This window comes from Malurus melanocephalus, unplaced genomic scaffold, assembly GCF_030028575.1.
Source record: "Malurus melanocephalus ecotype Western Australia unplaced genomic scaffold, MMel_1.1 scaffold_75, whole genome shotgun sequence".
Taxonomy (NCBI): domain Eukaryota; kingdom Metazoa; phylum Chordata; class Aves; order Passeriformes; family Maluridae; genus Malurus; species Malurus melanocephalus.
In genome coordinates this window covers 1,567,355-1,594,269 of record NW_026623307.1, presented here as the reverse complement: position 1 = coordinate 1,594,269, position 26,915 = coordinate 1,567,355, and the positions used below count along the sequence as shown (strand labels likewise).

General features: G+C 50.9%; 1 protein-coding gene across 2 annotated transcripts in view; it reads left to right on the top strand.

The window, feature by feature from the left end:
* Window positions 1–26,613, top strand: part of DVL3 (dishevelled segment polarity protein 3) — a 32,613-nt gene extending 6,000 nt beyond the window's left edge. The window contains exons 2-16 of one of the 2 annotated variants that reach the window (XM_057367143.1): window positions 14,433–14,502; window positions 17,890–18,011; window positions 18,397–18,503; window positions 19,064–19,199; window positions 19,447–19,540; window positions 19,945–20,014; window positions 20,275–20,414; window positions 20,611–20,687; window positions 21,198–21,265; window positions 21,634–21,684; window positions 21,807–21,956; window positions 22,713–22,844; window positions 23,073–23,240; window positions 23,821–24,033; window positions 24,316–26,613. In XM_057367143.1, the coding sequence (XP_057223126.1) occupies window positions 14,433–14,502; window positions 17,890–18,011; window positions 18,397–18,503; window positions 19,064–19,199; window positions 19,447–19,540; window positions 19,945–20,014; window positions 20,275–20,414; window positions 20,611–20,687; window positions 21,198–21,265; window positions 21,634–21,684; window positions 21,807–21,956; window positions 22,713–22,844; window positions 23,073–23,240; window positions 23,821–24,033; window positions 24,316–24,740 (2,023 nt within the window). In that variant the 3' untranslated portion in view covers window positions 24,741–26,613. The remainder of the gene's footprint in view (window positions 1–14,432; window positions 14,503–17,889; window positions 18,012–18,396; window positions 18,504–19,063; window positions 19,200–19,446; window positions 19,541–19,944; window positions 20,015–20,274; window positions 20,415–20,610; window positions 20,688–21,197; window positions 21,266–21,633; window positions 21,685–21,806; window positions 21,957–22,712; window positions 22,845–23,072; window positions 23,241–23,820; window positions 24,034–24,315) is intronic. The other variant, XM_057367144.1, reaches the window with a different exon arrangement.
* Window positions 26,614–26,915: the final 302 nt, after the last annotated feature.

Here is a 26,915-nt window from a genome sequence, read left to right as displayed (position 1 = left end):
TGCCATGTGCTGAGAGACCACAGCACCCCAGGGGATGTGTTTCTGTGCCTGCTCACATTAGGAGAGCTGCCCTGGTTAGCAAGGGTCCACCAGCAGTTATTTCAGACATTTTGCATGTAGGTTACTGCAGCCTGTGCCTGTCTCCTGGGCTGCTGAGGATTTGGCAGAGAGCTGCTAACCACTGTCTGCATTTTGGTGGGGAGTTCCTGTAATTCTGCTTGTGCTGGGGATGGCCCATGGATACTGGAGCTGATCCTGGCTGGAGCTGCTGCTGGAGGCTGTTCCCAAGTGTTGTGGTGTTGGTGGTGGGGCCACAGCAGTGCCAGGGCTGAGGTGAAGATGGAGATGGTTAGTTGACAGTATTCCCTGCTTCCCTGGATTGTATTGTCTGTGTCTGGCTCTGTGTGTCCTGCTGTTCAGACCCAGCTGTTACTGATTCTGTAGGTGTCCAGCTTTCTCAGTTGTGGTKGAAGCTGTGCTCTGAAGGCCACATTGGATGGCAGTCACAGCCCAGTTTCTCTGCCCACGGGTGGCATCCGAAAAGCCAAGTTAGCCAAATCAGGCTGCAGACCAGTTTCCCTGAGGCCTTGTCTGTGCTATGCAAACAATGAAGCTTTACAACAGCTATTGAACTAGTTTGCAGCCAGAGCCAGTCAGAATTTTCTTTTTGACTGAATGTATTTTCTCCCAAAATATGGCGTTGTGTTGAAGCCAGCATTTTTCTTGGAGAAGCATTGTTTTCAGTTCTGTGTTTGATGGTAATGTTTCTTAATTTTAAGCCTCTTTTGTCATTTCTGGAAAATAAGAAAGAAAGGTCAAGAAACGCTTGCTCAGTCATGAGACTGCAGCTGTTTTGGTGCAGTTCGGTGTTTTGAAATCATCTGGAGGACTCTGGTCCTCCAAATTCCAGCACACAGCAAAAACCTACCTCGATGTCACAGGAATTGCTGCAAAGTAAATCAATGTGCCCCGATTGTGGTACAGCTGTGCTCCAGTGTGGTTCAGTCTTGGAGGTCAAGGCAAAATGCCATAAAAAAATGGCTCATAAACCACCATAATTTGTGTCAGGACCTAAGCTGTTTTGTTGTTATGGGATGATAGTGATGGTCCCACTTCTCAGTTTCTGGTTCCTGAAATATATCTCTTTTCTAAAGTGAACTCTAGAATTTCATCTAGAACTTGGCCGTTCCCAAATCCCAGGCATTGGTTCACCCACAGCGTGGGTACTGGGCCTTCTGGGTAGCAGTGTAAGCAGTGATTCTCCTTCCTACATGGCTGCAGTGAGAGCAGGATGTTGCTGGGGAGGCAGCATTTCATAATGGACTCTGAGAAGGAGGGTGCTGGTGTGCGGGGATGGAGGTAGACGGTCTGTGAGCCCTAGGTCASTGTGCTTGGAGCACTGAGCTTTTGGTAAGTCCCTCTTCTCCATCATGCTCCTGTCCTCTTTCTCCTATGATTTCTCCACCTGATCTCCCAGCAGGCCCAAACTCTTGAAAGTGGAGGCAGCCTTCCTTCACAATGCCTTTGGGGATGCTCAGGAAAGAAGAGTCTGTGAGTAGAAGCAAAGAAAATCTGTTTTTCCCYGCAGCTTTTCTGCTACACAGATGGGTTTGGCTTCGATTCTCAATCAGGATGGGCATCAGGCCCTTCATCTAGGCTTGAAAGGCTGTATATGTAGAGGTGTAGGGAGCATAGTTGAAATTCCTGAAGTCCTTTTTGAGCTCAGTGTACTTAAAGGGGTGGGAAGCCTCTTCTGTGTATGCATGGCAGTTGCTGAACTGTTCTGAGCTGAGGGTATCTSCTGTAATGAATTGCTACTCCTCCACCCTTGACTGCATCCAAATAGATAGAACAGTGTTGTGGTTTCAGATATTTGATCTGTGTAAAAGCCCATGAAGAGGAGTTGGGCTTGCAGAACATAGCAGAGACTGAGTCCACAGGAAATTGCCCTCATGTTGCACCAGCTTTGCATCGTACTGCACATCTGATGAGGCAGCAGTCAGGGCTGTGTGGTTTTGGTGTTTCCTATTGATTTCCTCCTCTCTCCATCCCTTGTTTGTTATTCAGAGCTTGCCCTTCTGACCTGTGCTGGATGGATTGTTGTTTTCCAGAAGGGGGATGTGGCACCACGTGGCTGTGTTACTGTTTGTCCCGCTGGTGCTGGCTTGTTAGGCAGCAGCTGGCAAGTTAAGTAAAACTTAATCCTGCTGGTGGCTGCCGTTAGAAATTTTTGGACCAAATCCTTTTGTGAAGGCTTTTTGGAAGGCATTTCAATAAGGTACAAATAGGGGAATTAGTCTAATCTCTGTGACTTTGTCTGCTTTGTCCATGTGCTTATCTGTGTAATGCCATGGTGGCCTTAGGAGAGAGTGTGAGCTTTTGGGCTGTGAATRTCACTGTCTCCAAGGACTGCATTAGCTTGCAGAGCTGAAGTATTAGTGTTTCCCTGAGCCCCAAAGCGTTTTGTTTCACTTGTTTCCATCGCTGTGTTGTTACTACTGTAGCACTAATATTAAAGCCATCCAGGAATGGGCTGGAACTCTCTGGAGGCTTTGGCAGGCAGAGATGCCTGGTGCTGACCTTCCTGTGCCATATAATTCTGTATCACAGTGGAGRGTTGGGACTGTTGTGGTTGTTGTATCAGTTATTTATTAAAGGTGACATGCCAGAGGCATTGTTTTTCCAGTCTCAGCTGGCTGTGAAAGGCAGCAGAAGTGGCATTTGAGTACCCTGCTCCACTAAATCCTTTGTGGTTATTATCCCCACACTGTCCTTGTGTTTTGTTGGCTAAAATATGTTACAATGTTAGAGCTGGGAGGAAAAGAGGATGCAGTGTGAGCAGTGACTGAATTGCTGCAATGGGAGTCTGTCCTGCTGGTCCTGGCTGAAGACAGAAGTTGAAGTGGGAAAGGTTTCTTCACATGATTTGGAGCAGAGCTCTGTTTCTTGGAGAGCTGTCACTGGCTGCTGTGTGGGAAGGTCTTTGCTCTGCTGGTTTTTGACCTGCCCCTAGGGTTTGAAGAGGATTTTTTTTTTGCTATGTGGCCCCTCTGATTGCTGACAGCTGTCTCTGTGATAGGCTGGGAATTGTGGGTCTGGGTAACAGAGTTGTGGACTTTTCCTTGYTTTCTGGTGGCTATAGGCTGGTTCTGGGGTCACCAAGAGTCTGCCAGAGGGACCTGTGTTTTGGGAGCTTTGTCTCTGAATGGATTATCATAGCATGGAAGCTGGTGTTAGTACAGTAKCCTGCCTGTGCCTGGGCAGCTCTTTCCCTGAGCATTACCAGACCTACTCATGGTCCTTTTGTGTCTCATGATCTGCGAGCAAATAGATTGTCCCCTGTACAGTGCCGTTGTGCTGTGCCACTGTTGTTGACAGCCAGAGCAGTGTCAGCAGCGGGTGGCAACCTTTTCTTGGTGGCCCAATGTCATCAGGGCAGGGAGAAAGTTGCTGCAGTGCTGATGGCTCTTGCCTGGTTTGCCCCAGGGTGCAGCAGCTTCTCAAACTGCAGCTTTTTCCAGAAGCTGTGATGGATATGCAAACTCCTCACTTGTGTTTGCATACAGGTAACCAGCAGTCCCAGTTCATTCAGCCCTGCCTAGCTCAACCAGTATGTTAGTGCCATTCACACAGAGATTTGCCTGTGGGCCCAGCTGGGGCTGTGCCCTACTGGAAGTCCATATACGGCCTCAGTGTAGGAAGTCTTGTTATTGCATTGTGTTCATTTGAGTTTTCTTACTGGTCTTTGTGACTCTGAGAAGGATGAATTTTCATGGTTCTGGCTGCAGAGCTGAGTCCCTTGTGGCAAACCTGCCTCAGACCCAGAGCTGGTAAATGCACCTTTAGGTCCTGGTGGGGGTCCTGTGAGGTGGATTTTCCTTCTTGAGTAAAAATGTTTGGTTTCAGCTGGGGCCAAAAGGTTAGACTTGAGAAAACTCTTTAAGGTTATTCTTTGTCTAGGCATACTGGAAGTATCAGGGGAGTTTGAGGATGTCAGCATCTGCATCAGTTTAGGGTAAGCTCTGAGTTTCCTTGGGGCAGTTCCAAATTAACAGAGATGTGTAACATCTCTGCCCATATGCATGATGTTGGAGCTGGATCTGACTCAGCTGTCCCATGCAGAGGGGTTTGTGARTTTGAGGGGGGACTGTGTGTGGCCATGTTGTCTGTAGGGACCAAGTGAGCTCCTGTTTGGTCAACACATGGTGTGTTAGTGGTGACTCTAGAAGTAATTTACAGGAGAGATGCCTCAARAGAACTTGATGTCAGTATTGCAGATAATTAGTAAGCTCAGATTTAAGGTGGTCTTGTGCAGATCTACAGACATGGGAAATGACCCTAATGCAATAACAGCATGTGATGAGTATTTCTGGGCTGCCTCTGGGAGTAGTTAATGTGTAGAATGATCAGTTCAATACAGTTACTGAGCTTCTGGGATGTTTACACACTACAGACAGGTTTTGTGGCCTTTCACTGCACTCCTCCATCCTTGAAGGACCTAGGAGTTGGCACTGTGGCTTTGAGACCCGCCACAAAAGGAACATTCCAYGTCATGTGATGGTGATTTCTGGAGGTCACTGACCATTACCCAACCTTTGGTGCAGTTGTCAGTGAAAGCAGGTGGGAAATTTTGAATGGTATGTGACAGGGTCAGGCCYGGGAGTTCACAGTGTCAAAGAAAAGCTGCAGTTGGACCTGGTGCTACAGTGATCCAAAACATTGTCCTCTTCTAAACTGAGGGATAGCTTACCCTCTTGTTGAAAAGAAAGATGATTCCTGGTATAGAGGTGAGTCCTGGTATGATCTGAACTGAATTCTGTTTATGGCAACTATGAAGACTTTTAAATTTACAGTAATGTGATGTGTCCTACTTTATTGCTTTATTCTCCTTTCTAGACCTCTAGTTGGGTAAGTTGTGTGCCAGCACATGCTTGGTTGGGACTGGAGTGCCTCTTTTGTCTCCTTCTTCCAGCAGTTGAACAGTATTTGCATGCTTGCTGGGTTGCTGGCTGGAGGGCAAGCCAGGCTGGCCTGGTAAAGGATGCTTGGTAGGTCAATCATTGTGTTTAAGGGTTTGRTTCGATGTCTTGAATGTCGTTTAGTGAATAAAACTGGTATTAGTGAAATCGATGAAGTATATACAAGGCTACCAAAATGTGCTCTGTTTGCTGTTTTTCTATGCAGGAATTTTTTGTACCATCCCCTGCATTATACCATCAAAAACAGATGAGGAGGAAAAATAATGTGTGTCCCTGGCCTAGCAATGGATAGAAGTGGTTTTTACAAGTGTTCAGATCCCTCATGCTCTCTTCTGCCTCCTGCATTTGAGGACCAGAGGGATGTAGTACCATTGTTTGCTCGTTTTTCAGAGTACTGCTATAGCTTGGGATCAGGGACAGAGTTCTGTCTTTGCCACCATGCAGCTGTTGTGACACTGAAAAGCTCTTCTTTGCGTGAGTCCTTTTCATTGTCTTTGGCAAATGTTTTGTGGTGAAACTAAGTTGTAAGCTTTATTAATTGCCTGTCGGTTTTATGGGGGTTCTCTGTATGTCTTACAGACCCAGTTAGCAGAGCTGTTGCTGTTGGCAGCCCAGCTGGATGTGCAGAGAGGTGCAGCCACCTACAGCCTGTCATGCCCCAAGACCCCTTCCCAGGGGATAGGAGGTGGAGCTGCTTTTCTGGGGAGACTCTTGCAAAGTTGTTTGTGGGAGGAGAGAGTAATGYGAGCTGGTCAGTGTCTTGAAGACAGAACACGTGGAGGCTGCTTTGTCATCTCCTCGTGGAGATCTGTCATTAAATTAAATTAATTATTAACATGATGGRAGGAAATGAACCTTGCTCCTCTTCCCCACAGACATCTGCCTTGGTCTGTGTGGTCCCAGACCTGCTCTGGAGTTGTCTGACTGGCAGAAAGGTGCTCCCAGAGCATAGGGCTGGTGCTGGATGGGGCTGTTGTGCTGGCAGCCTGGGATGCTGCTGAGCAGACTGCTCTGTGCTTCCCCAGGTGTGGAAGTCCAAGGTTTCAGACTTTGTTTCCCACCCTCCCCCTCTTCCCARTTTCCCCCTCTTCTCCTCTCCTTGCTCTCCCGCTGAGTTGATGCTTTTCCAGGAATGAGCTGTACTGCTGGCCCAGCACATTCCACAGCAGCAGCGCTTTCTTGGCAGGAGCCTCGTTTGCTGTTAGAAAAAGCAGGACTTGACTTGGTGTTCCTCAGCTGAGGGCCAGAAAAGRAAGGCCTGGTCCTGCATTCCTCATGGTGCATGCAGAGCCTTCACAGGCATCATGACCTTCTCCCTTGGTTGTGGTGTAAGTGCAAGCATCACACTGTCCCCTCAACAGCCCTTGGGGCTCTTTACAGCTCCTCACTGTCATCTTAACCAGCATGAAGTCCTTGGACATTTCAGGGGAGGCTGTTGTTCTTCTAGCCAGCCTGGAAAGCTGGGAGTGACTTCTCATTCAGAGGAGTTGCAAAGAACTCCCTGTGGGGTCCAAACGCCTCATTCACAAGTTTGTTGATAAGCTGATGTTCTGTTCTTTGCATTTTCTTATCAGCAGTCCCTGGATAAACTCTTTGTCCACCTCTTTGCRGTTTTTTCACCTCTGTCCCTTGCTCTCTGTCGGAGGGGAGTTGGTGTTTTGCACCTCTGTCTTGTGGGCTCTTCCTGTTGTCTGTGTCCAGATAGAGCCAAGTGTCACAGCAGACCAAGCCTCCTTCCTCCGGTGCGCTTGCTGTCTCACAACATTATGTGAACCACAGCAGCCACATCAGGATTTTACTCTTGCCTCGTACACATCTCTGGCTGGGGCCTCTTTGGGCCTRTTTCCTCTCCCACCTTGAATACAAGCCCAGCTTTTGGCCACTGTTATATCTGTGGAATTGTCTCCATCCCCTGAAAGTCATTCCTGCAGATGTTTAACCTCAAATCTGTTTTTCTCACAGTGAGTCCTTGTACTTGTCTTTTATCTTTGTGCTGGGCTGTGCAAGCTGTTAGAGTTACTGAGGAGCTGAAACTGAGCTAGCAGGGTGAAGAACCTTACTGGGCTTCTGCTGGAAGTTCCCGTTTGTCCTGATTTCCAATTCAAAGAGACTCAAAGTGTCACTGAACCTTTGGGGGCCTGCAGAATGCTTCCTTTGATGATGTCTGTAAATGTCCTTCCGGAGGTTGGAAGCATCGCTTGGGCAGGGCAGGATTAATTAGCATGGAGGTGCCTCCTGCAGTCCCTGTGCAGCTTCCTGTGGGTCGGTGGAAGACAGGCCTGTCAGGCTTGTTTGTGGAACAGGGCTGCAGCCAGATGGTCACTCTGGGATCAACGCAGGAGGAGCCACCAGGGCTCTGTGCTCRCCATGAAATCAGTCTGTAGCTTTGCTTTGATAAGTGCTGCTCCTGGGCAGCACAAGGCCTTTGAGGCTGGGTGGCTCCTTCCTAAATACCATTCCTTTTCCAGTCTTTGGACTAGGTGAACAGAGATCTGTTCTCTGTCATCTCCCACCCAGTGATGCCTGTAGGACTGAGCACAGGACCAGCTGGAGCCAAGCATCACCCGAACTTGTGGACTCTTGTTATTCCAGTGTTTGTTAGTGGAGTGATTGCRAATGTGTCGATGAGGAGTTCTCAGGGAAAACAGTTGGCATCTTGGATGTCTGTTCAGCCCTTGCCTGACTGACCGTGGGGGAGCTAGTACAGCRAACTGGGGGTGGTGCATGGGGAGGCTGTGAGGCAGCAAAAACGAGATGATTGTGGAAGGCTCTAGGCCCATAGCAGGGGAATTGGARCTAAATGGTCTTTTATGTCCTTTTCAACCCAAATCATTCTCTGAAAACACAAAAGTCTCCTTTTGAGGAGCATGRATAGCAGCTTGAAATGGGATGGCCTTTGAGGAGTTCTTGTGATGCTTCCTGGTCTTGTTAAGAGGACAGGGGTRGCCTTTCCTGCTCAAATGCAGAGGTGTGTTATTGTTGTGGTAGTAGGACAGCTGCTAACAGCTGGTTTGTGCTTCTTGATTCTTAAAAAGCGCACCAGRTAAAGACAGTGCTGCAAAGGATCTCACATTCACATGTCGTGCAGGGACAGACAGGAGGACAGCAGCTCCTGGGGAGGAAGGTCTGACAGAGCTAAACCATCTACAAATCTGTTTCTCTTTTTGCTCTGTGCTGCTGTATAGAGGAGCAGTGYGGAATACCCTGTCTGGGGGCTTGGGAGGGAACTTAAATGGGAGAGTGACAGTCTGTTTGTGGTCAGAGAGCCCTTCTCACCCCAGTGCCATACAAAGTGTACCTCTTTGTACAGGAGGTAAAAATACTGTGGAGGAGACCCAAAGAATGCCTTGGTTTACAGAGRCAGACAACTGAAATCCTCTAATCCTGTTTGATACGTCCTGTTTGCCTGCAAAGCCCGAGGTCTCTCCAGTACATGTGTGATTACTGCCATGTGTATTCTTTGGTTGGGCCTGTGAATTCAGCCCTTGGGTGAATTATATCCCYATAGGAAGAACACATATCGTGTCTGGGCTTAGTCTTAACAGGCACATATTTCCCATCTGAAATCCCAGCTCTCCTGGAGAATTGCCCTGTCCAGTTTTCTTTTCTGGTGAAATGGCTGCAGAGCTCATCCCTGTGSCCTCAGCATTATCTTGCAGAAGAGATGAGGATTTTGCTCTGGAGTCAGGAGCTGCTCACATTTGGGCAGTAAAACATGAAGGTGCTTCCTTTTGCTATGCAGCATTATTAATCTATACAATCATTTAGAAGCAAAACATCCCTGCCCTAAGGGGAATGTACTACAGGTCTTGAAAATGAGATCACATTTCTAGTGTGTAAATCCCTGAAGCTTGTGCTATTGGATAGAATTGTCTCCTGATGTTTTTTTTTTGTTTGTTTGGTTGAGGTTTTTTCTTCTTTTGTGAGCTGCAGGAGATGGGGGCTATTAAGTTTACAGGAATGACCAACCTAATTGTGTACTTCTGGAATGCTGTAACAGAATATTGTTTATAATYGAATTTTTGGGCTTTGCACTGGACAAAACATTGCTGTTCTGTAAAGGTCTTTCCTCTTAATAATTGAACTAAACTTGAGGAGATAATTTTACTTTTTTTCATCTGCTCTACTAACTTTGCACCTTTAGTGTGAAATTGTCACTGCTCAGTTGTCTTCTCAATCTTTGCATATCCCTTATTTTTCATCCTGGCTATCAAGCTCTTCTTGGTATTGACCCCTCTGATGCCACATTCAGCTTTTCCACTTGCCACCACATCTGTGATTTCTTCTCTCTGAGTATCCTTGCTGCTGCAGCCCTTTAGATAGGCAAGTTGGGGGGCAGAACTGCCACAGCAGTAATTGCTGCTGAGCTCCAGCCTCTCTCCAAATCTGAGGTTCAAATCCTGTGGAAGCCTTTGTCCATGCGTCTTGGATTTCTTGCTTCTCTGGGCTCGTATTACTCCGAGTTCTTCGTAGGGACCTCACTGTGGCTAGCGGATGCTGCTCAGGGGAGACCRGAGCTGGCTGAAGCTAGAAACTTGCTTGTATCCGCAGCCTCAGCCAGGCTGGAGGCCACCGAGGGGAAACGAGGAGGCTGGAGCACAAGCAGCTGCACTGGTGATGTGTGCACAGCCGGGGTCTGACACRGCGCAGCCGTCTCCGCGGCTTGGGGTTTATGGCCTCCTTTCTCTTCTGTGCACACTCTCTTCTTCTCCACCTTCCCTTCATTCCTAGGACATGACTCTGTGATATAAAATACCCTCTAATTTCCTGARCCAGGCTGGAACTCCCCGGAGAAGGCAGTGTCTGCCTGCCTGTCCCTCACCGCCTCTGCATCCATGTTTCAGGCTGCCAGCTGCTCCTGCCGGCAAGGCAGTGGGAGGGAAGCTGGGAGTGTGGCATCTTCCCAGGCTGTGGGGAGAGGGTCTGCCGGCTCCTACGGAGAAGCTGGTGGGAGGATAGGGATGGAGCCAGCATTGGAGCTGGGCTTCCTTTGCTTCCCTCCCTGCTGCCGGGGCTGTCCCTTCCCCTCCCCCAGCTGCAWGGGAGCAGATGTGCTGCTTGTGTCAGCCCTGGCAGCCCCCTCCGCTCACCCCAGCCGGGCTCCTGCGCAGCCAGAGCCTTGTCCCCTCCTCCTCTTCCTCCTCCTCCTCCCCCCACCCCCAGCTTGGCCCCGTGTCGCTGGGGATGGCGATGGAATCATCCGCCCACTCGGCCTGCCTTCCCCTGTAACCCTCCCTCCTTCCTCCCTCCTGCAGGTCTCTTTGTTGGAAAATTCAAGGCAGATGAGTGCTGGGGAGCGCTGGGCCTGCGGGCCAGGCACTGAACTGCAGCTTGGCCTCGGCATGTCTGTTGGCCACGGGATGGGAAGGAGGCCGGTCGGTGTTCAGCCGCAGGGYGATTCTCTGGGCAGAGCAGCAGTACCAAAGGGCCTGGACTCGTGCTCRCCTGGGCAAGGCTCGGGTTGCCTCCACATAAAAGGGTTTTTTCCTGGCCGCCATTCTCAGCCGTGTTGCACTCARCCCCCAGCAGGACATGGGAACATTCAAAACCTGACAGTAAACTCAAAGCAGTCTCACTGAAATCAGCCTTAGGCAGATGTTTTCCCTGAACTCTGGTGGTTCAGCCAAAAGGAAAGGCTTGGTGAGAACCGAGGGAGCCTGAACTCCTCCYGTATCTGCTCTTTCAGGATTCCCGGGCTCAGATCCCATCAGGTGGGGGCTGTTCGCAGCACATTCACRGGATGGTTTTCCCTGCCTGCATATCTGCGGGACAGTTTCACCTCATGGCTGCCTCCCCGTGCAAGCGTGGAGCAGAAACGTGGCACTGCTCACAGCTCCCCCAGAGGCTGCTCACTCGATGGCTTCTGACGTGTGAACCTGCGGTTGTGTCCGTGCGAGAAGTGTGACTGGAAGAGTGGTGAGAGGTGGGAGGAGGAAGGCTGCAGCTTGGGCTGAGGCTGGAAAGGAATGGCCGAGGAAGGCTGCAGTTCAGGCTGAGGCTGGAAAGGAATGCGGGGCACGAATAGCTGGGATGGTGTGAGGGGTGACAGATGTGAGGAGCGCTGCAGGGATATTCTTGCTCGGCATGTGCCTGACTAGCACTATCAGTTTTTGCTCTGTAGAGTCTAAATATATAATCCATTYTGCTCTGGCATCTGGGTGATAAATAGTGATAAATAATGTAGTGGCTGGGAAAGAAGGGAGAAAACTGCTCTAGGGTGGAGCTGACCCCTGGGATGTCTGGGGCAGCCACAGGGTAATAAGAGWGAGGAGGGACCAGCTCTCAGGACAGAGGGAGCTTGTTCTCCATCAGGCATTGCAGCTGAGGCTGAATGGGCGGGTCTTGGGGTTGGTTTCCTGTGTCCCCACTGGAAGTGGAATAGTTCACTTGTGCTGAGCAGTTGGTCACCTTGACCCAGCAAATATATCACCCTGTCCCTTCACCCACAGTCAGGCCTCTGTGTCCCTGAGCAGGCATGTAGCACTGAAAATTGGCTCTCCCTGAAGTTCTCTCTAGGAATTGGATGCAGTCCAGGCTGCTGGCGACAGGATGAATGGATGCTAGTGCAGCCAGGGCAGGGTGCATGTCTGTATGCACTTGGAAGTGAGAAGACAACAACTTGCCTGCATTGGAAAGGGCCGATGTGGACCCCAAAGGGGCTGGGTCTCAGGGGTTCCCTGCCTGTGTTTGACATTCGTCTGGGCTGCGGGGRCTTTGGACAGAGGCTGGCACAGAACATGCTGAAGAAGCATTAAACCAGCAGGGTTTTAATCCATCATCATTGCTTCTTTCCTGCTTTTCCTGCTTCTCCATCTGTGCAATAGGAATTAACACACATCCTGGGAGTGGATTAGACTGCTCAAACCGTGACCTCTTCATCTGTGCCTTATGGGGATAGGTAGCCTTTGTGCAGTCCCTTTGCTGGTTCTCCAGTTTTGTCAGGGATTGTGAGTGCCAGCTGCCAGCAAAGGCCTGGGGATGTGCTGCCGTTTATCCCATGGGACAGCCCTGTGCTGAGCATTTGYTACACCGGTGCAACCAGTGGGGCTGGCAGGGTGGAGCGAGCCTGCTCCCCAGGTTTGGGCTTCCACACTGTTCATTTGCCTTTTGCTGATGTCGTGTGAGTGTTGGCAAGCTTGCRTCCTGTTTTCGGGGACAGTTGGGGCAGCTGTTGGCACACCAGGSAGCGCAGCCAGGAGCCCAGAGTACCTGTTTCTCCAAGCCCCAGCGTGCTGTGACTTGATGGCACTCTGGGGCAATGGGTCACAGCTCYGTGTCCCACCTTTGCATCTTCTTCRATTCTCCGTGAGTTGGGGACTGGCTTGGGGACTCTTCAGAGCTCTTGATAGGATTCCACCTCTGAGTTTTGTTAGATACTTATAATCTACTTGCTTTTAATACGTAATTTCTCTTGGTTTCACATTTGTTACTTTGTTCTTTTTCTGTTGGATATTTTTCCCCCTCTACATAATTTATTCACTATTTAGTTACTGTATATTTTAAGCATAAGATATGTCAAGCTGCCTTAGATGTAGTTTGGAAGGGGGAACATACTAATGTTAATATGTCTTTGTATTAAATAAGAGTGCTTAAAATGTTGTCATTAAGTAGAAAAGGAAATTAACTTGTTAAGGCCTATATTGCTATTTGATTTATCGAAGATAGTATTAATTGAATCTTTTGAATTTGCAGTTTCTCCTTGGAAAAAGTATTTAGGGGTCTAGTGATACTTAAAATTAAAATAAACTTACTCTCCAAAGAAAATTGATCCTTTTTATTTTTTTTACTCTTGGGAAAAAACAAAGTTAGTGCTTCTTTCACTATGAAGGCTGATAATAATGTAGCTGTTTGTGTAACGCAGGGACATGACATTATGGCGCAACTATAAAGCTTGAAGTGATGTTGAAAGATTTTGTATATAATTAAAAAGCAACAGTATCATTTGGTAGGCTGCATGTTTAATGTATTTCACTTTCATCTRTTAGAAATCTTTGGCATAATTTATGATTCTTTCAGATCATTATAAAGAGGCTTAAATTATATATTTCTTTAGAAACAAGCAAACTGGTGGAAATATGTCTGTTGTGCAGCAGAAGCAATCTGGGAGGTTGCTGGAGTGTGTGGAAGAACTTCTTGATACAGCGGGTGAGGGAACCATCTAGGGAGGGCACTCACTGGACCTGTTGTATTCTTGGGGAATGGAGCTACACCCRTTGACTGCTCACAGTGGTGCTCCCCAGGGCTCAGCACTGTGCGAGTCCTGTTTAATATCTCTATTGATGATCTGGTCATGGGGATTGAGGGCACACTCAGTTCACAGATGACTAAGTTGGGTGGGAGTGTTGGTGTGCTGGAGAGTAGGAAGGCTCTGCAGAGAGATCTGGACAGTCTGGATCAATGTGTCAAGGCCAGTTCTATGAGGTTTGACAAAGCCAAGTGCTGGGTCCTCCACCTGGGTCACAGCAACCCCACACAGCTCTGCAGGTRGAGGATAGATGGCTGGAAAACTGTCAGGCAGGAAAGGACCTGTGAGTGCTGGTTGAACATGATGAAGTGTGTGCCCAGCTGGCCAAGAAAGTCAGTGGGATCCTGGCTTGTATCAGCAATAGCATGGCCAACAGGAACAGGGCAGGGATTGTCCCCTGTACTTGGGACTGGTGAGGTCACACCTCAAACCCTGTGTTCAGTTTTGGGCCCCTCACTACAAGATAGACCTGGAGGTGCTGGAGTGTGTCTGGAAAAGGCCAACAGAGCTGGAGCACGAGTCCTATGAGGAGCAGCTGATGGAGCTGGGGTTGTTTAGCCTGGAGAAAATGAGACTCAGAGGGGACCTTCTCATTCTCTACAACACCCTGAAAGAAATTTGGAGCCAGGTGGGGATTGGCCTCTTCCAAACAAGAAACAACAGGACAAGAGGAAATAGCCCCAAGTTGTGCCAGGGRAGGTTTAGATTGGACATTAGGAAYGTTTCTTCACTGAARGGGTTGTCAGGTATTGAAACAGGCTGCCCAGTGGAGTGGTGGAGTCACCATCCCTGRAGGTGTTCAAAAGTCAGGTAGATGTGGCACCTGGGGACATGGTTTGGTGGTGGTCTTGGCAGTGCTGGGSTAATACTTGGACTTGATGGTCTTAAAGGTCTTTTCCAACCTAAGCAATTCTRTGGTTCTATGATATGCACCTGAATTTTGATTTTAATGATGAAAATGTGAACTGGGGAATGAAGGAGCTGCATGCACATGCAAAGGCTCTTCTGCCTTTGGCTTCTCTCCAGGCTGCCAGTCATGGCTGTGGGCATAGGAACCTGTGGCCTGGCAGCAGGAGAGAACTGCCAGTYCTCTCCTGCTCCATCCCCAAGCCTGGGCTGCCTGTTGTGTGCAAATACCTATCTGGCAAAGTCTCCTCTTCCTCTGAAGTCCTGGMCTCAGCTCTGACTACCTCCTCTCCCCTCTGCAGGGTGGTGAAAGAAGAGATCTCGGAYGACAATGCCAAGCTTCCCTGCTTCAATGGCCGCGTGGTGTCCTGGGTAAGCAAGCCCGTTCGGTATCTCTCTGCCTGTTTGTGCCTTCTCTGAAAAACACCATTTGGATGTGTAGTGCCAAGCAAGGCACAGGGACTGCTCCATACTGTTGGTGTGCTGGCTGCTCATGAAGCTGATGAGCTGGGTCCCCACACGGCAGTCCCTCAGTTGGAAAGGGGGCTCTGTGATTCTGGATCCCCTGTGCTGGGGAAGATGGGGGACACCTCTATGAAGAGCTCACGGTAATTCATGCCTGGCAGAGATTGTGGTCATGGCCTGTCCACAGCATAACCCCTGTGCCCCTATGGCAGGGTCAGCTTTCCAAGGAAAGTCCCGCTCCAGTGACTGGCGCAAAGGGCTTAAGTGACTTTAGTGCTGGTGAAGCGGACTGGATTTGACTGCCTTGAAGACYAAAGGTACTGCCTGGGCAGCTGCAGGACAAGCTTTTCCCTCAGTACCATGCCATGCACATGCTCTGTTCCCTGCCCGCATGCTGCCCTYTGTCCCCATGGAGACCCTCAGTTAGTGGGGGGAGAGTCTCCCCGGCCCATCATCTGGTTTTGCCTCTGCTGATGGGGATGTGAGCATCTAACACCAGAAGCAGAGCCAAGCCCCAAGTACCTTTTTTTCAAAGGCCTCTAAATAGCTCCTAAACARTCAACCCTCAGCAAATCAGGCTAAGTCAGACCTAATTCTGCTTCTGTCCTTGCACCAAACAGTGACGGGGTTGGCAGGTGCCCCACTGCCGGCCTGGCTGCCGCTGGGATTCCAGYCAGGGGAACAGGGTGCAGACTGGAGCAGGGAGAAAAACGCTGTGCTGTGCTCTCACACAAAGAGCTGGGGCCGGATGCCTGCCGTCCTCCCTCTAGCGGTTATCCAGGCCCTTTGGAAAACAGCCTCYGTCCCGCTCTTGGCCACGATATATTCCTCTGCATCCATCCCGCTGCTGCTGCATCTGCCCCAAGATGTCTGCCCACCCCTCCCTGTCCAGCTGCTTTTTGCTCTCACSTGCCCTATGGGGAGTCCCAGAGTTTCTAAATGCTTTCTGGTGCTCCATTTTTACCTGGTGTGTTTTTCCTTGTGATCCATACATCCATGCAGCTGCTGGCTTTCCTTGTAGAGGCTCTCTGGTTGTTCAGTATTGGGTGGCAGAAATCTTGTGTGGGTCTGTCTGGTGTGACCACTGTGCTGCTTCTCTGCATCCTTGCAGGGAACTTGTGCCTGGAGTGAGCATCATTACCAGCTCTTTTGCATGAAGGATGATGACAGTCTCGGTGCACCTGATGGTCCCTTTTTSTACCTCTGCTGAAAGTCTCCTTGTCCATAGGTGGTTTGGTGCCTGAGAGTGGAGCACTTGCTTTTTTTTTGCTGCTTCTGATGGACAGGCTGGGATGAAGCTATTTTTGGAATTCGGTGTTAATTTTAGCAGCAGGGAAAGACAGGGGCTTGAATCCAAGCAAGTATTTCCTGACAGTGTAAGAAGCAGGCAAAGTGCAGGATGGTTATCAAAACCTTCCTGGGAGGAAATCCCAGCCTTGGGAGTGTTAGAGGAAGACAGCATCAATCCGCCTGCTTGGGAACACCCCCTCAACTCTCCTCACTGCTGTTTGACASCTGCCTGTGGCTAGTTCCCTCTGTCCAGATCTATTTGCTTGATGTTGCCTTGAGATTTTCAAGCATGAAGTGTTATATGACTTTTCTCTAGGCAATGTTGGCCACTTCCAGCATCTTTTCTAYCCTATGCTTCTGGGCAGTGGCTTCCAGAGCAGGGATGTGGCCCTCAGGGAGTGGGATGTGTCCTGGGAAGACAAGTCACCAGGAAGGTGCCAGGAGCAGAGCCAGGCATGTGTCTGGGGCTTGCTGGAGGGAAAGAAGCTGACCTGAGTGTGAGACAAGAGCTGGTTAGACAGTTGTGARAGCAGCAGCTGTTGGGCTTGTCCTGGGGCTTGTGGGGCGGGCTCTGCAGCTTTTGACACCCCCGGCTGCTCTCTGCCCTGTCTGCTGCCTTGACTCCAGCTTTTTCGAGGCTGTTCTGTCTTCCTTGCCCCAGCTGCATCCCTGTCTCTGTTAACAATATCTCTGGTAACAGACCTCTCATCTGTTACCCTAATGATGATCTATGAAGTCTATCCCCCCCTTATCTGGGTTTCCCCAGTTCTTGAACATGGGCAGGGCACAACTCTTCATTAATGATGCTGGGAAACACTGAAGACCTGTATAAATAGACTGTACCTCCAGCATTCGAATTGGCATCTGCTCCTGGCTCCATGCAGATGTGGTTCTGTCACCAACAAGCAGTAGTGTTGCCCCTGCATTTTCACCAAGTGTTACGATTTGGACAGCAGCCATCAGCTTCTTTCCAGCCCATGTTTCATGTTTCTTCTGTCCTGAGCAACAGTGGGCATCCCTCAGCTCTGTTAGATCCCTTTGGGGCCCTGTCACCTCTGCTCYGGAGATCTCTGAATGCCTTTGTCAAGGAAGAGGCTTTTTATTGCTTTCTTGCTTGGCTGTATTTGGATTAGCCCAGTTCATTACTGCTTGAAAGTAAGGGAGCGTGCAAACCTGGATAAAGAGCAATACTGGAGAACAGCTCATAGTGCTGTCCTCTGTTTCACTCCACTGGCAAGCCCATGGCTTGTGGGAGAGGGCTCCAGCTCATTGCCTGAGCCCTGAAATTGGTGGTTTATTATAGAGCCAGAATAATGGATSTTGCTGTGCCTGGGCTGCACCACAGCATGGTTGGTATAAAGAGTTTCTGGGGTTTAACCCTTTMTTGAATTTGTGCACTGGGGAATCTGAGCATCCCAGAGATGGGTTGAAGGTTGTACTCAAGCCAGTCGGATTAACACAGCCTGAAAGCTGGCAAAGGCTATATGGAAGCCAGAAAAAGAGCCTGTTTCAGGAGTCTATTTCAAGCCAGCCGTGGTCCTGAACTCTGTTACCTCCAGCTTCCAAGGGTTGGAAAGGTGCAAGTCCTGCTGGGTCCCAGCTTGAAGACAGAAGTGTAGAAGCTGCTAGAACTGAGGAATGACTGGTAACAGTGTCCTTCAGTGTGAGAACTGGGGGAGCCCACTCTGTGCTACAGTGATGTGTGCTAAAGGTTACCTGAGTGTGTGGTCTGGGTGTGCAGGTGATGTCAAAGTGTCCCAGCTGGGCTGTCACCGACCYGGGCTTCACTGCTGGGTCAGGAATTCCTGATCCACAAATAGCCAGTGTCTGGGAAGGCCTCAAGAGGGAATGTTGCTACACGCTTGGCCTGTTCCATACCCGCTCCTGGGCATCTGCTGTTGTCAACTGCCAGAGATGAGATCYTGGGCCAGGCAGGCTTTTGGCCAGCTCTTTTGGCCACTCTTGTAAATGTTTTCTCAGTTTCCTTCTCTCTCGTCCCTCCAGCTGGTGTCTGCAGAGGGTTCCCATTCAGATGCTGGCTCGGTCTGTGCTGATAACCAGACAGAGCTGCCACCYTCCATGGAGCGCACAGGAGGAATTGGAGACTCCAGGCCCCCCTCTTTCCAGTAAGTTATGTGGACATCTGTTCTGGTTTCCCAGGGACACAGAGTGGGTTTGCTGTAATCCAGACCAGTGTCCCAGACCAGGCTGGGACACTCTTACCCAAAATGTTAGGGATGCCAGCAAGAGGGGAGGAGAACAGGGCTGGGAGCAGATTTGAAGTGAAGCTGCATTATTCAACAGACAAGGGCATGCTGAAAATAGTGCAGGGAAAGAGCYGGCACAGCATCCCCAGTCCTTTGCCTTGAACCCATATATGTGCTGTGGTTGTTCCTATCCCTCAAGGAGATGGATGATGGCTGGAACTTTGTGTTGGTCAGGACAGAGGTAGAGAGAGTTTTGTCAAGTTGTTCCCTGTTGAACATATTTGTTGCTTTGATCTCATCACAGCCCTAACACTGGGGGAAGTCGGGAAAAYTTGGACAATGAGACAGAGACAGACTCGGTGGTGTCGTCGCAGAGGGAACGACCTCGTCGGACAGATGGGCCTGAGCATGGTGAGTGTTGCTAACATGGTGAGAGCTCTGCAAGGTATGGCTGAGGCATGGGGACAGCACCAGCTGCACCTCTGCTCTGCAGAACCTTCCCAGCTCAGAAAGGCTATTCTATGGCTTTTAGAAGGGCCATAGGCTCACTTTGGAGGCAGGAGCTWATACCTCTGTTGCATCAGAACTTGGTGTTGAACACTTTGGGGTCAAAGGAGATATCTGYTGTAAAACCTCAAGAGCAGGAGACATTTGTGCCTGTCTTCTTAGGTGAGAAGCAAAGTGTGCTTTAGCCTTGTCACTGTGTGCTGCATCTTGCTATACTAAGGAGCTAGCTGCAAGTCTTCCACAAGTTTAGCAGCATTTTTCTTATTGGCCCATCAGCCTCTTCCCTACCTTGTAGTGATAGAAGAGGTATCCCATAGAAGRTGGATCTGAACCCAGGGTAGACTGRCAGTTGCTGGYAGTAGATGGGATTGACTGATGGCCAGATTTGTTCTGAGGAAGTTTCCATGAGCCTTACATAGGGGAAGTGGTTTGTCTCAAACCCACTGATTCTTGTCTTTTCATAGCACCCAGGGTGAACGGGACAGTGAAGGGAGAGCGGCGCCGAGACTTGGGTGGGTATGAGAGCTCCTCCACACTCATGAGCAGCGAGCTGGAGACCACCAGCTTCTTCGATTCAGATGAAGATGACTCTACCAGCAGGTAGGAGAGTGTGTATCTTGGGGAAACATTAATTTCCACCTGCCTCCCAGAACAAAGAGATGYCTTTGCAGGGTTGAGACCTGCTTCTGTCTCACCCAGCAGCCCTCTCTGCCATTGTCTGTCCCCCATGTGCATGTTCTCCCCTWTGGCCCTGCAGTCTTCTATTCCCTGTGCCATTTCCATGGCTGCTTGCTGCTAGAACATCCACCATGGCAGCAGAAGAGCTGACTCTCACTTTCACTTGCAGGTTTAGCAGTTCAACAGAGCAAAGCAGTGCTTCCCGTCTAATGAGGAGGCACAAGCGGCGTCGGCGGAAACAGAAGGCTCCACGCATTGAGCGGGTACCCTGGGAGGGGCTGGGTATCCTGGGGAGGGCAGTGCAGGTTAGGGTGGGCTCTCAGGGATTCATTCAGCTGTTTTTACTGTGGATATGGCTTTAGATGGGTGTGCAAGTTCTGAGACTTTATAAAGTGCTGTAAACTTTTCCAGGCCATTATAGTCCTAAGAGCTGGGATCACAGGCCTAGTCCTGGCTGTAGAGAGGCCATAAGGACCATGGCTGATGTTCTCTGGCTCTGCAAAGCTCCCAGCAMAAGACTGGAGTTGTGGGTGGTGGCTGTGGTGAATACTTTCCTTCTTGGTGCTGCCACAAGGAGTGACAGGAAGGAAAGGACAAGTGGAGGAAGCTAGGGCTGGGAATGTTACTGAGGCACAGAAGGATAGCTCATGTTTCACTTTTGTTGCAGTCATCGTCCTTCAGCAGCATCACAGACTCCACCATGTCCCTGAACATCATCACAGTCACACTGAATATGGGTGAGTGGGTGATGTGCCTGGAGCGTGCATGAAATGAGATTGGGTCATGGAGAGGGAGCTGGGGAGGGGACAAAGAGGACACCTGGGGGAGGAGCGAGGAGATGGATTCTGTAGGAGATTGGCTTCTCTTTGTATCCCAGGATATGTCTCTGAAACAGGGGTGAAAATAACCATCATTAGTACATGGTTTGTCTGAGGTTAGGGCTGCTTGTGCCTGCTGCTTTGGGGTGACTTACTTCTTTCTCTTTYCATCCCTGTAGAGAAATACAACTTTCTGGGCATTTCTATTGTGGGACAGAGCAATGAGCGTGGGGATGGAGGCATTTACATTGGCTCYATCATGAAGGGCGGTGCTGTGGCAGCTGATGGCAGGATTGAGCCAGGAGACATGCTCTTGCAGGTACTTCACGCCCACATATCTCCATCTTTGGGCTGGGAAAGCAATAAGAAAAGACCCAGAAGCCTCCATGAGAACTTTGGCAGGCTAAACCCAGGAAGCTGTGCTTGGAAGAGGGAAGCTGAGTCACTGCTGAGCTGACTGGGGAGCTCAGCYTCTGGTCACATCTCTGGGACTCACCTCTTTATATTGTTTGCAGGTAAATGATATCAACTTTGAGAACATGAGCAACGATGATGCTGTGCGAGTGCTGAGGGAAATTGTTCACAAACCAGGGTGAGTACTTGGCTTGTTTCTTTCGTCCGGGGACATCTGCACAATGTGTGCTTGGGGGGTGTGAGTTGTGTCTTCCAGYCACCTCTCCAGTGCCTCTGCAGAAGCTCAGAACTTAGCGTTTTGGTGTTGCTTTGATTTCTGGYTTTTCATGCCCAAAGCAAGAATTGCAACCTATGGAATGGTGGGGAATTGGGGTCTGTGSCCCTTTTTTTGTGGGRATGCTGTGTCCCTGCYYTTTGCAGGGCAGTTGRACTMGATGACCTTTAAAAGTCCTTTCCTAAACAAACTGTGCTGTGATTCTCTGATTCTATTTGGGTCATCAGCAACCCTCAGCAGGGTCACATCATTTTATTCATGCCACTAGGGAAACCCATAGCTGGAGGGGAACAAGGTCACTTTACTGGCAAATTCTTCCTGTCTCCCAGGAAAGAGCCAGCAAACAGCATCCACCCATCATGCCAGGGTTTGTGCTASTGTGCTCTGGTTCTAACTCTCACCTTTTTGTTGCAGGCCCATCACCCTGACAGTGGCCAAGTGCTGGGACCCCAGCCCACGGGGCTGCTTCTCATTACCCAGGAGTAAGTGGATAGCTGACCCACCCTTAGCGCTGGTGTCCAGCTCATGTGAGAGCCCTGCCTTAAGCACTTACTCAGTTGTTGTCTCATTCCTCCCCTRTGTGTGTGTGATTCCTCCATGTGGCACTGAATTGGGGTTTGATGGGGTTTTTTTCAGCACTCCTTTTAGGAGGCTGTTATGTCCTAGTCCCAGACCAAAAAGCCCATAAGCCCAGCCCTCTTACCCACATCACGCTGGGGACGCGTTTCACTGGGGCAGGGAGGTCACTTGCTCGGGGCGCCAGAGGAAAGAGAAACCCCCTTTAAGTCATTGGGGGATCTCTCCCTCTGCACCTCTCCTGCTGACCCTCCCTCTCTTCTTTCTCTCCCAGTTGCTCCCCAGCGGATCTGGGCTGGGCCAGACTCTCCATGCTCCGATCCGGGTGAGTCCCGGCAAATACTGGGGATGGAATGGGCTGTGCTGAATCCCTGTCCCTCCCCAGAGGTTGTTTTGATGAAGTGGTGATTTCTTACAGCCACTGACTGACTCTTTTCTTCAATGCAGGTGAGCCCATCCGGCCCATCGACCCGGCAGCCTGGGTGTCTCACACAGCAGCGATGACTGGCACCTACCCAGCGTACGGTATGAGTCCATCCATGAGCACAATCACTTCCACCAGCTCCTCCATCACCAGCTCCATCCCAGAGACTGAACGTAAGTGCTCGTGCCTCCGTGCTGAACCCGCTGCACGGCCTCCTCGCCTTCACTGYGCTGTGAAAGGAGCAATACATCTGCCTGGGGACAGCTGGGCTGGGCCAGAGGTGCCCTTCCAAGGGACTGGGAGGGAGGCAGCTCTTGCCAGGCTGACACTTGGATCAGTGGGAGATCTGCCTGGAGGAATTAATATCAGTTTTTAGCCTTCTGTGTGAGGAGAGTAGAGGAGCCTGGGTGCAATGAAGAGCTGTGGCAGGTGCAGAGGAAAGRCTCAGAGCTGTCAGCGGTTAGTGGGTGAGAATGCGGGGCCAGAGGGATTTGGCATGTCCCTGGAGCAATTGAGAGCTCCTCCCAGACAACAAATAGGGCAGGATGGAGGAAGCAGCTGGTTGCAAAGAGCCTTGTGGTCGGGCCAGGTCCTGCTGAGCATCGGGCTCTTAATTGCTTTCTCAAGSTTTGGGGTGATTTGGTATACAGAGCCCTGAACCAAGGGTATGGAGAGCTTGGGTGAGGCAATAAGCCAGGAGTTTGTTATAAGTTTGTGACTTTTGCTTGGTCTTTGGCCAAGAGGAAACAGCTGATGTGTGAAGGATAATATGGGAAAGCTGGAAGGGGCATTACACAGCATGCACCCCAAGGCTGTCCGTGATGTATTGTTCCCTGGCCCATTCCTCCCGTGTGTGATGCTTCCATGTGGCCCCCTTGTTTTTTCTGTCTTCTCTCACCTTTGCCTCCCTTCCTTCATCCACACCACAGGCCTCGATGACTTTCACCTGTCCATCCACAGTGACATGGCCACCATTGTCAAAGCCATGGCCTCACCAGAGTCAGGCCTCGAGGTGCGTGACCGCATGTGGCTGAAGATCACCATCCCAAACGCCTTCATTGGTAAGAGACGGTGCTACCTACAGCAGAGGCAGGGATGGGGAATGGGTGGCCTGTTTTCAAGCAGATGTCCAAGGGAGCATCTTTGTCACCAGAAATAAACTGTTGACTAGGCAGGAGTCACAAATTGAACCTTTTGGCTCACTTTCATTTGGCTGCAGTGTGGCTCACTGCCTCAAGGCCTGCCATTTTCCTTGCTCTTGCTAAATTTGACTCTCTATTTGGTGGCAGGTTCRGATGTGGTGGATTGGCTCTATCACCATGTGGAGGGCTTTACAGACCGCCGTGAATCCCGCAAATATGCCAGCAATCTGCTGAAGGCTGGCTACATCCGACACACCGTGAACAAGATCACCTTCTCAGAGCAGTGCTATTACATCTTCGGGGACCTCTGTGGAAGTATGGCTCTTGGTGTGGGTGGGAGGGAGAGGAGAGAGGGGTAGAGGTCCTGCTGGCACCATGGGGACACACCTACAGCCATTGTCATCAGGCTGGGCCCCTTGTTCTACAGACTCTGTTAAGGGAGTAATGAAGAATTTCTCATCTCCCTTGTGCTGCAGCTGGGCTAGTGAAGTTGGAAGCAGCATTGACAATGTCACCTACTATGATCGTTTCTCCTGGGCAGTCGTAACAGTGTCTTAGTCTTTACTGACTGTCTCCAGGCTTTGAACTTGCTGGCAAGAGCTTAGTGTTCAGGCAGCTGGGTTCTGCTCAAGTAAGAGGGATGGGGGGAGGAATTGGCAGGTGAGCTGTAGGTTTCATGTGGCCTCTATTAGAGTGACAGCTTGGACTCCCACAGCCTGGCAGTTGCTCAGCCAGGAAGCACAAATGGTGGCACTGACTAGCAGAGAGAGCGCCAGCATCTTGTGTCTTCTTTCTTATCCCATCCTTGTCAATCAGCAAGAATGGACAGAAAGCTGCTTCACCATACATGGTTGTTTTTCTGCTTGGATTAACCCCTCTTCTCTTCTTTCTGCAGACATGGCTAATCTGTCTCTTCATGATCATGATGGCTCCAGCGGTGCCTCCGATCAGGACACTTTGGCTCCACTCCCCCACCCAGGAGCTGCACCCTGGCCTATGGCTTTCCCATATCAGTATCCACCACCTCATCCATACAACCCCCATCCCGGCTTCCCTGACCCAGGCTACAGCTACGGAGGGGGCAGTGCAGGCAGCCAGCACAGTGAAGGTGAGTGAAAAGGACTAAAATGTGTCTGCAGACAGGCAGATGTCCTGTTCAGTACAAGGAAGCAGCAGAAAGAAGTTGCTTGAGCAAGGCCATATGTGGGGGKAGCCAGGGCAAAAGCCATCACAGGAGGGTCATGGGACTCGCAGCTGAAAGGAGGCTGAGAGCACAGTGCTGGCACCTGGCTGTGCCAGAGCGTGTTGCAGTCATCCCATGGCTGGAGGAGCATCCGTTCTTCCTGACCTGTCCGAGCTGGTGCCTAATCTTGCCTTGTGAACTTCACAGGGAGCCGGAGCAGCGGTTCCAATCGCAGCGGCAGCGAGAGGAGGAAGGAGAGAGAGAAGACCGGGGAGTCCAAGTCAGGCGGCAGCGGGAGCGAGTCGGACCACACCACGAGGAGCAGCATGCGGCGCGAGCGTGCGGCCAGCGAGCGCTCGGTGCCGGCCAGCCAGCACAGCCAGCGCAGCCAGCACTCCCTGGCTCACAGCATCCGCAGCCACCACAGCCAGCAGTCGTACGGGCCGCCCGGCCTCCCCCCTCTCTTCAGCCCCCCCATGTTGCTGATGCCTCCACCGCCATCAGCCATGGGGCCCCCCGGGGCACCGCCGGGCCGTGACCTGGCCTCTGTGCCCCCCGAACTGACAGCCAGTAGACAGTCCTTCCGAATGGCCATGGGCAACCCCAGTGAGTTCTTTGTGGATGTAATGTGAAGCGCCCATCCCCTGTCTGTCTGCTGTCCCTCCTTCCCCTTTTCCATCCCTGTYGTTTGTTTCCTAGGACCAGCCCTGGCTTCACCCCTTGTTTTTTTGGGGTTTTTTTTTTGTTTCTTTTTTTGGTCTTGATAACGAAAAGAAAAAAAAAAGGGAAAAAAAAATAAATGGAACTAAACCTTGATTCTAATCCCTCCTCGAGCAGGGTGGACAGGCCTGGCAGGCCTGCTGGGTGCTGCCAAGCCCATCCCACCACCAGACTTGTGTATTGCCGATGGTAATTCCCTCCTGCCATCCTCTCTAACCCCATTAATCCGCATCCGTCCCAGCACCCTGTGCTGCTTGCCCGTGTGTCACTGCTGCCTCAGTCTTTCCACCCTAAACATCTCTTCTTTCTTTTCACCCTTTTGTGTTTCTTCTATCAAGCAGCAAAGAATTACGGGGTGTTTGACTTTCTCTGAGCCTGCCGCCTGTGGGGGGGAGAGCTGGAGCATGGCGTGGCCCGACAGCAGGACACGGAGCTCCAGGGGCGCTGGGCACGCATGGCGCTGAAGATGGCTTCTTTCCTCCCCCTCGCGGAAGATGCCCTGCCTTTCCCACAGCCCTGAGAGGGGAGCAGGGACCAGCCTTATATATGTATTTTAAATCCCATTGTAGTTGCCTTTTGGCTAATGCATGAATGTTCCAGGGCTTCAGTGCCTCCAGGGAGTGAAGAGATGCGGCCACTTCCTTCTTGCCTCCCTTCTCTTGCCCATGTATTGGGCCAGGTCTGAGCCTGACACTGCCCCAGGGCAGGACCCTCCTTTACTTTGGCCAGGCCTCAGGACTAGGGCTGTACCTCTGCATCCAGCCCAAAGTGGTGGCAAATGCCTGTGCACAGTCTCTTATGTGATTCAGTGCCGTACACCTGCCCTGGGTACTTTGGAGGAATTCAAGGGCAGAGCTCTGCTCCTTCCATCCTGCTCTTTGCCCTCCTGCCTGCAATGTGCTGCTGCCTGTCCTGTTTGTAGGGCCTGTCCCATGCCTGGGGCTGGCAGTGGCAGCTGTGGCCTTCTCCCTCCTGCTGTTGCRCTGCTGCTTAGCTATGTGATATCTTCAAGGGCCTCAACAGAGTTAGAATGCAAGGGAGGAGCACAACTGGTTCACTTTCATGCTTTGGAGAAACATGGAGGTCCCCTGTATTTGCCCTATGAAGGGTCTGAGTCTGTCTCCTCCTCTGCCAGGTGCTGCTCCCTGGCTGCTGGGAGGCACAAACCTCTGAGACAGCCCCTCTCCCTCTGGGYTGTGAGCAGTGTCTGGTGGCAACACAAGCTCTCCAGGGACCAGACTGCAGCCTGAACCATGGCCTCTGGGTTCAGCACCCACAAATATGTTGGGACAGTTGAATCTGCTCCAGTGCTCCCTGCCTTTCTTACTTCCTTCCACTTGTGGGTACTCAGAGACGTGCCTGGGGCTGGGGCAGCTCTTTCCCCATGCCCAGGGCCAAGCACGGTACAGTATGGACACGCTCAACCTTGCTGCTGTTGGTGCTGGCGCTCTGGCGCCCTCTCCTCCTGCCACACCATGGCTTTCTCCATAAACATTGCCTCCTTTGGCCTTTCTTGTGTTTGCTGTTTTTTATACGATGGAGTTGAAATGTATTTTGCTCCTTGGGAGTCTGCGGTGCCCCTGCAGCCCCTCTGCCAGCTCTCACGCGCTGTCAGTTCATCTCCCTGACTCCCTGAAGCCTCTCCTTCCCCTCTGMCCGCTGGAGTCAGACTGTCCCCAGCAGTCTCCCTGGCCACTGCTCACCTCTTACCYTTCCCTACCCGCTGGGTTTTATAAAAACAACACCAATCTCTTTGTTTTTATTTATAAACATAGTTTTATTGGACTTCTGCTGTGTGTCGTTCATTTATTGTTTGCCCCACAGCTTCCTCCGTCCTCTTACCTTTTGCTCTAAAGCAAAATCCCACCAGGATCAGGGCACSCTGTGCCGGTATTCCAGCTGTCTTTTTCGGGTTGCCGAGGGCGGCTGCGGGCTCAGTCTCTCTTGGGGCTCCCTGGGTTCCCGTTTCCAGTAGCAGCACTGCGAGAAAAACCCGGGGCCAGTCCAACCGTGAGCACTGGCCCTTGACGCAGCGCTGCGTGGGGAGGAGTGGGGATGCCTGTGCGCCAGGCCAGCGGGAACCATGA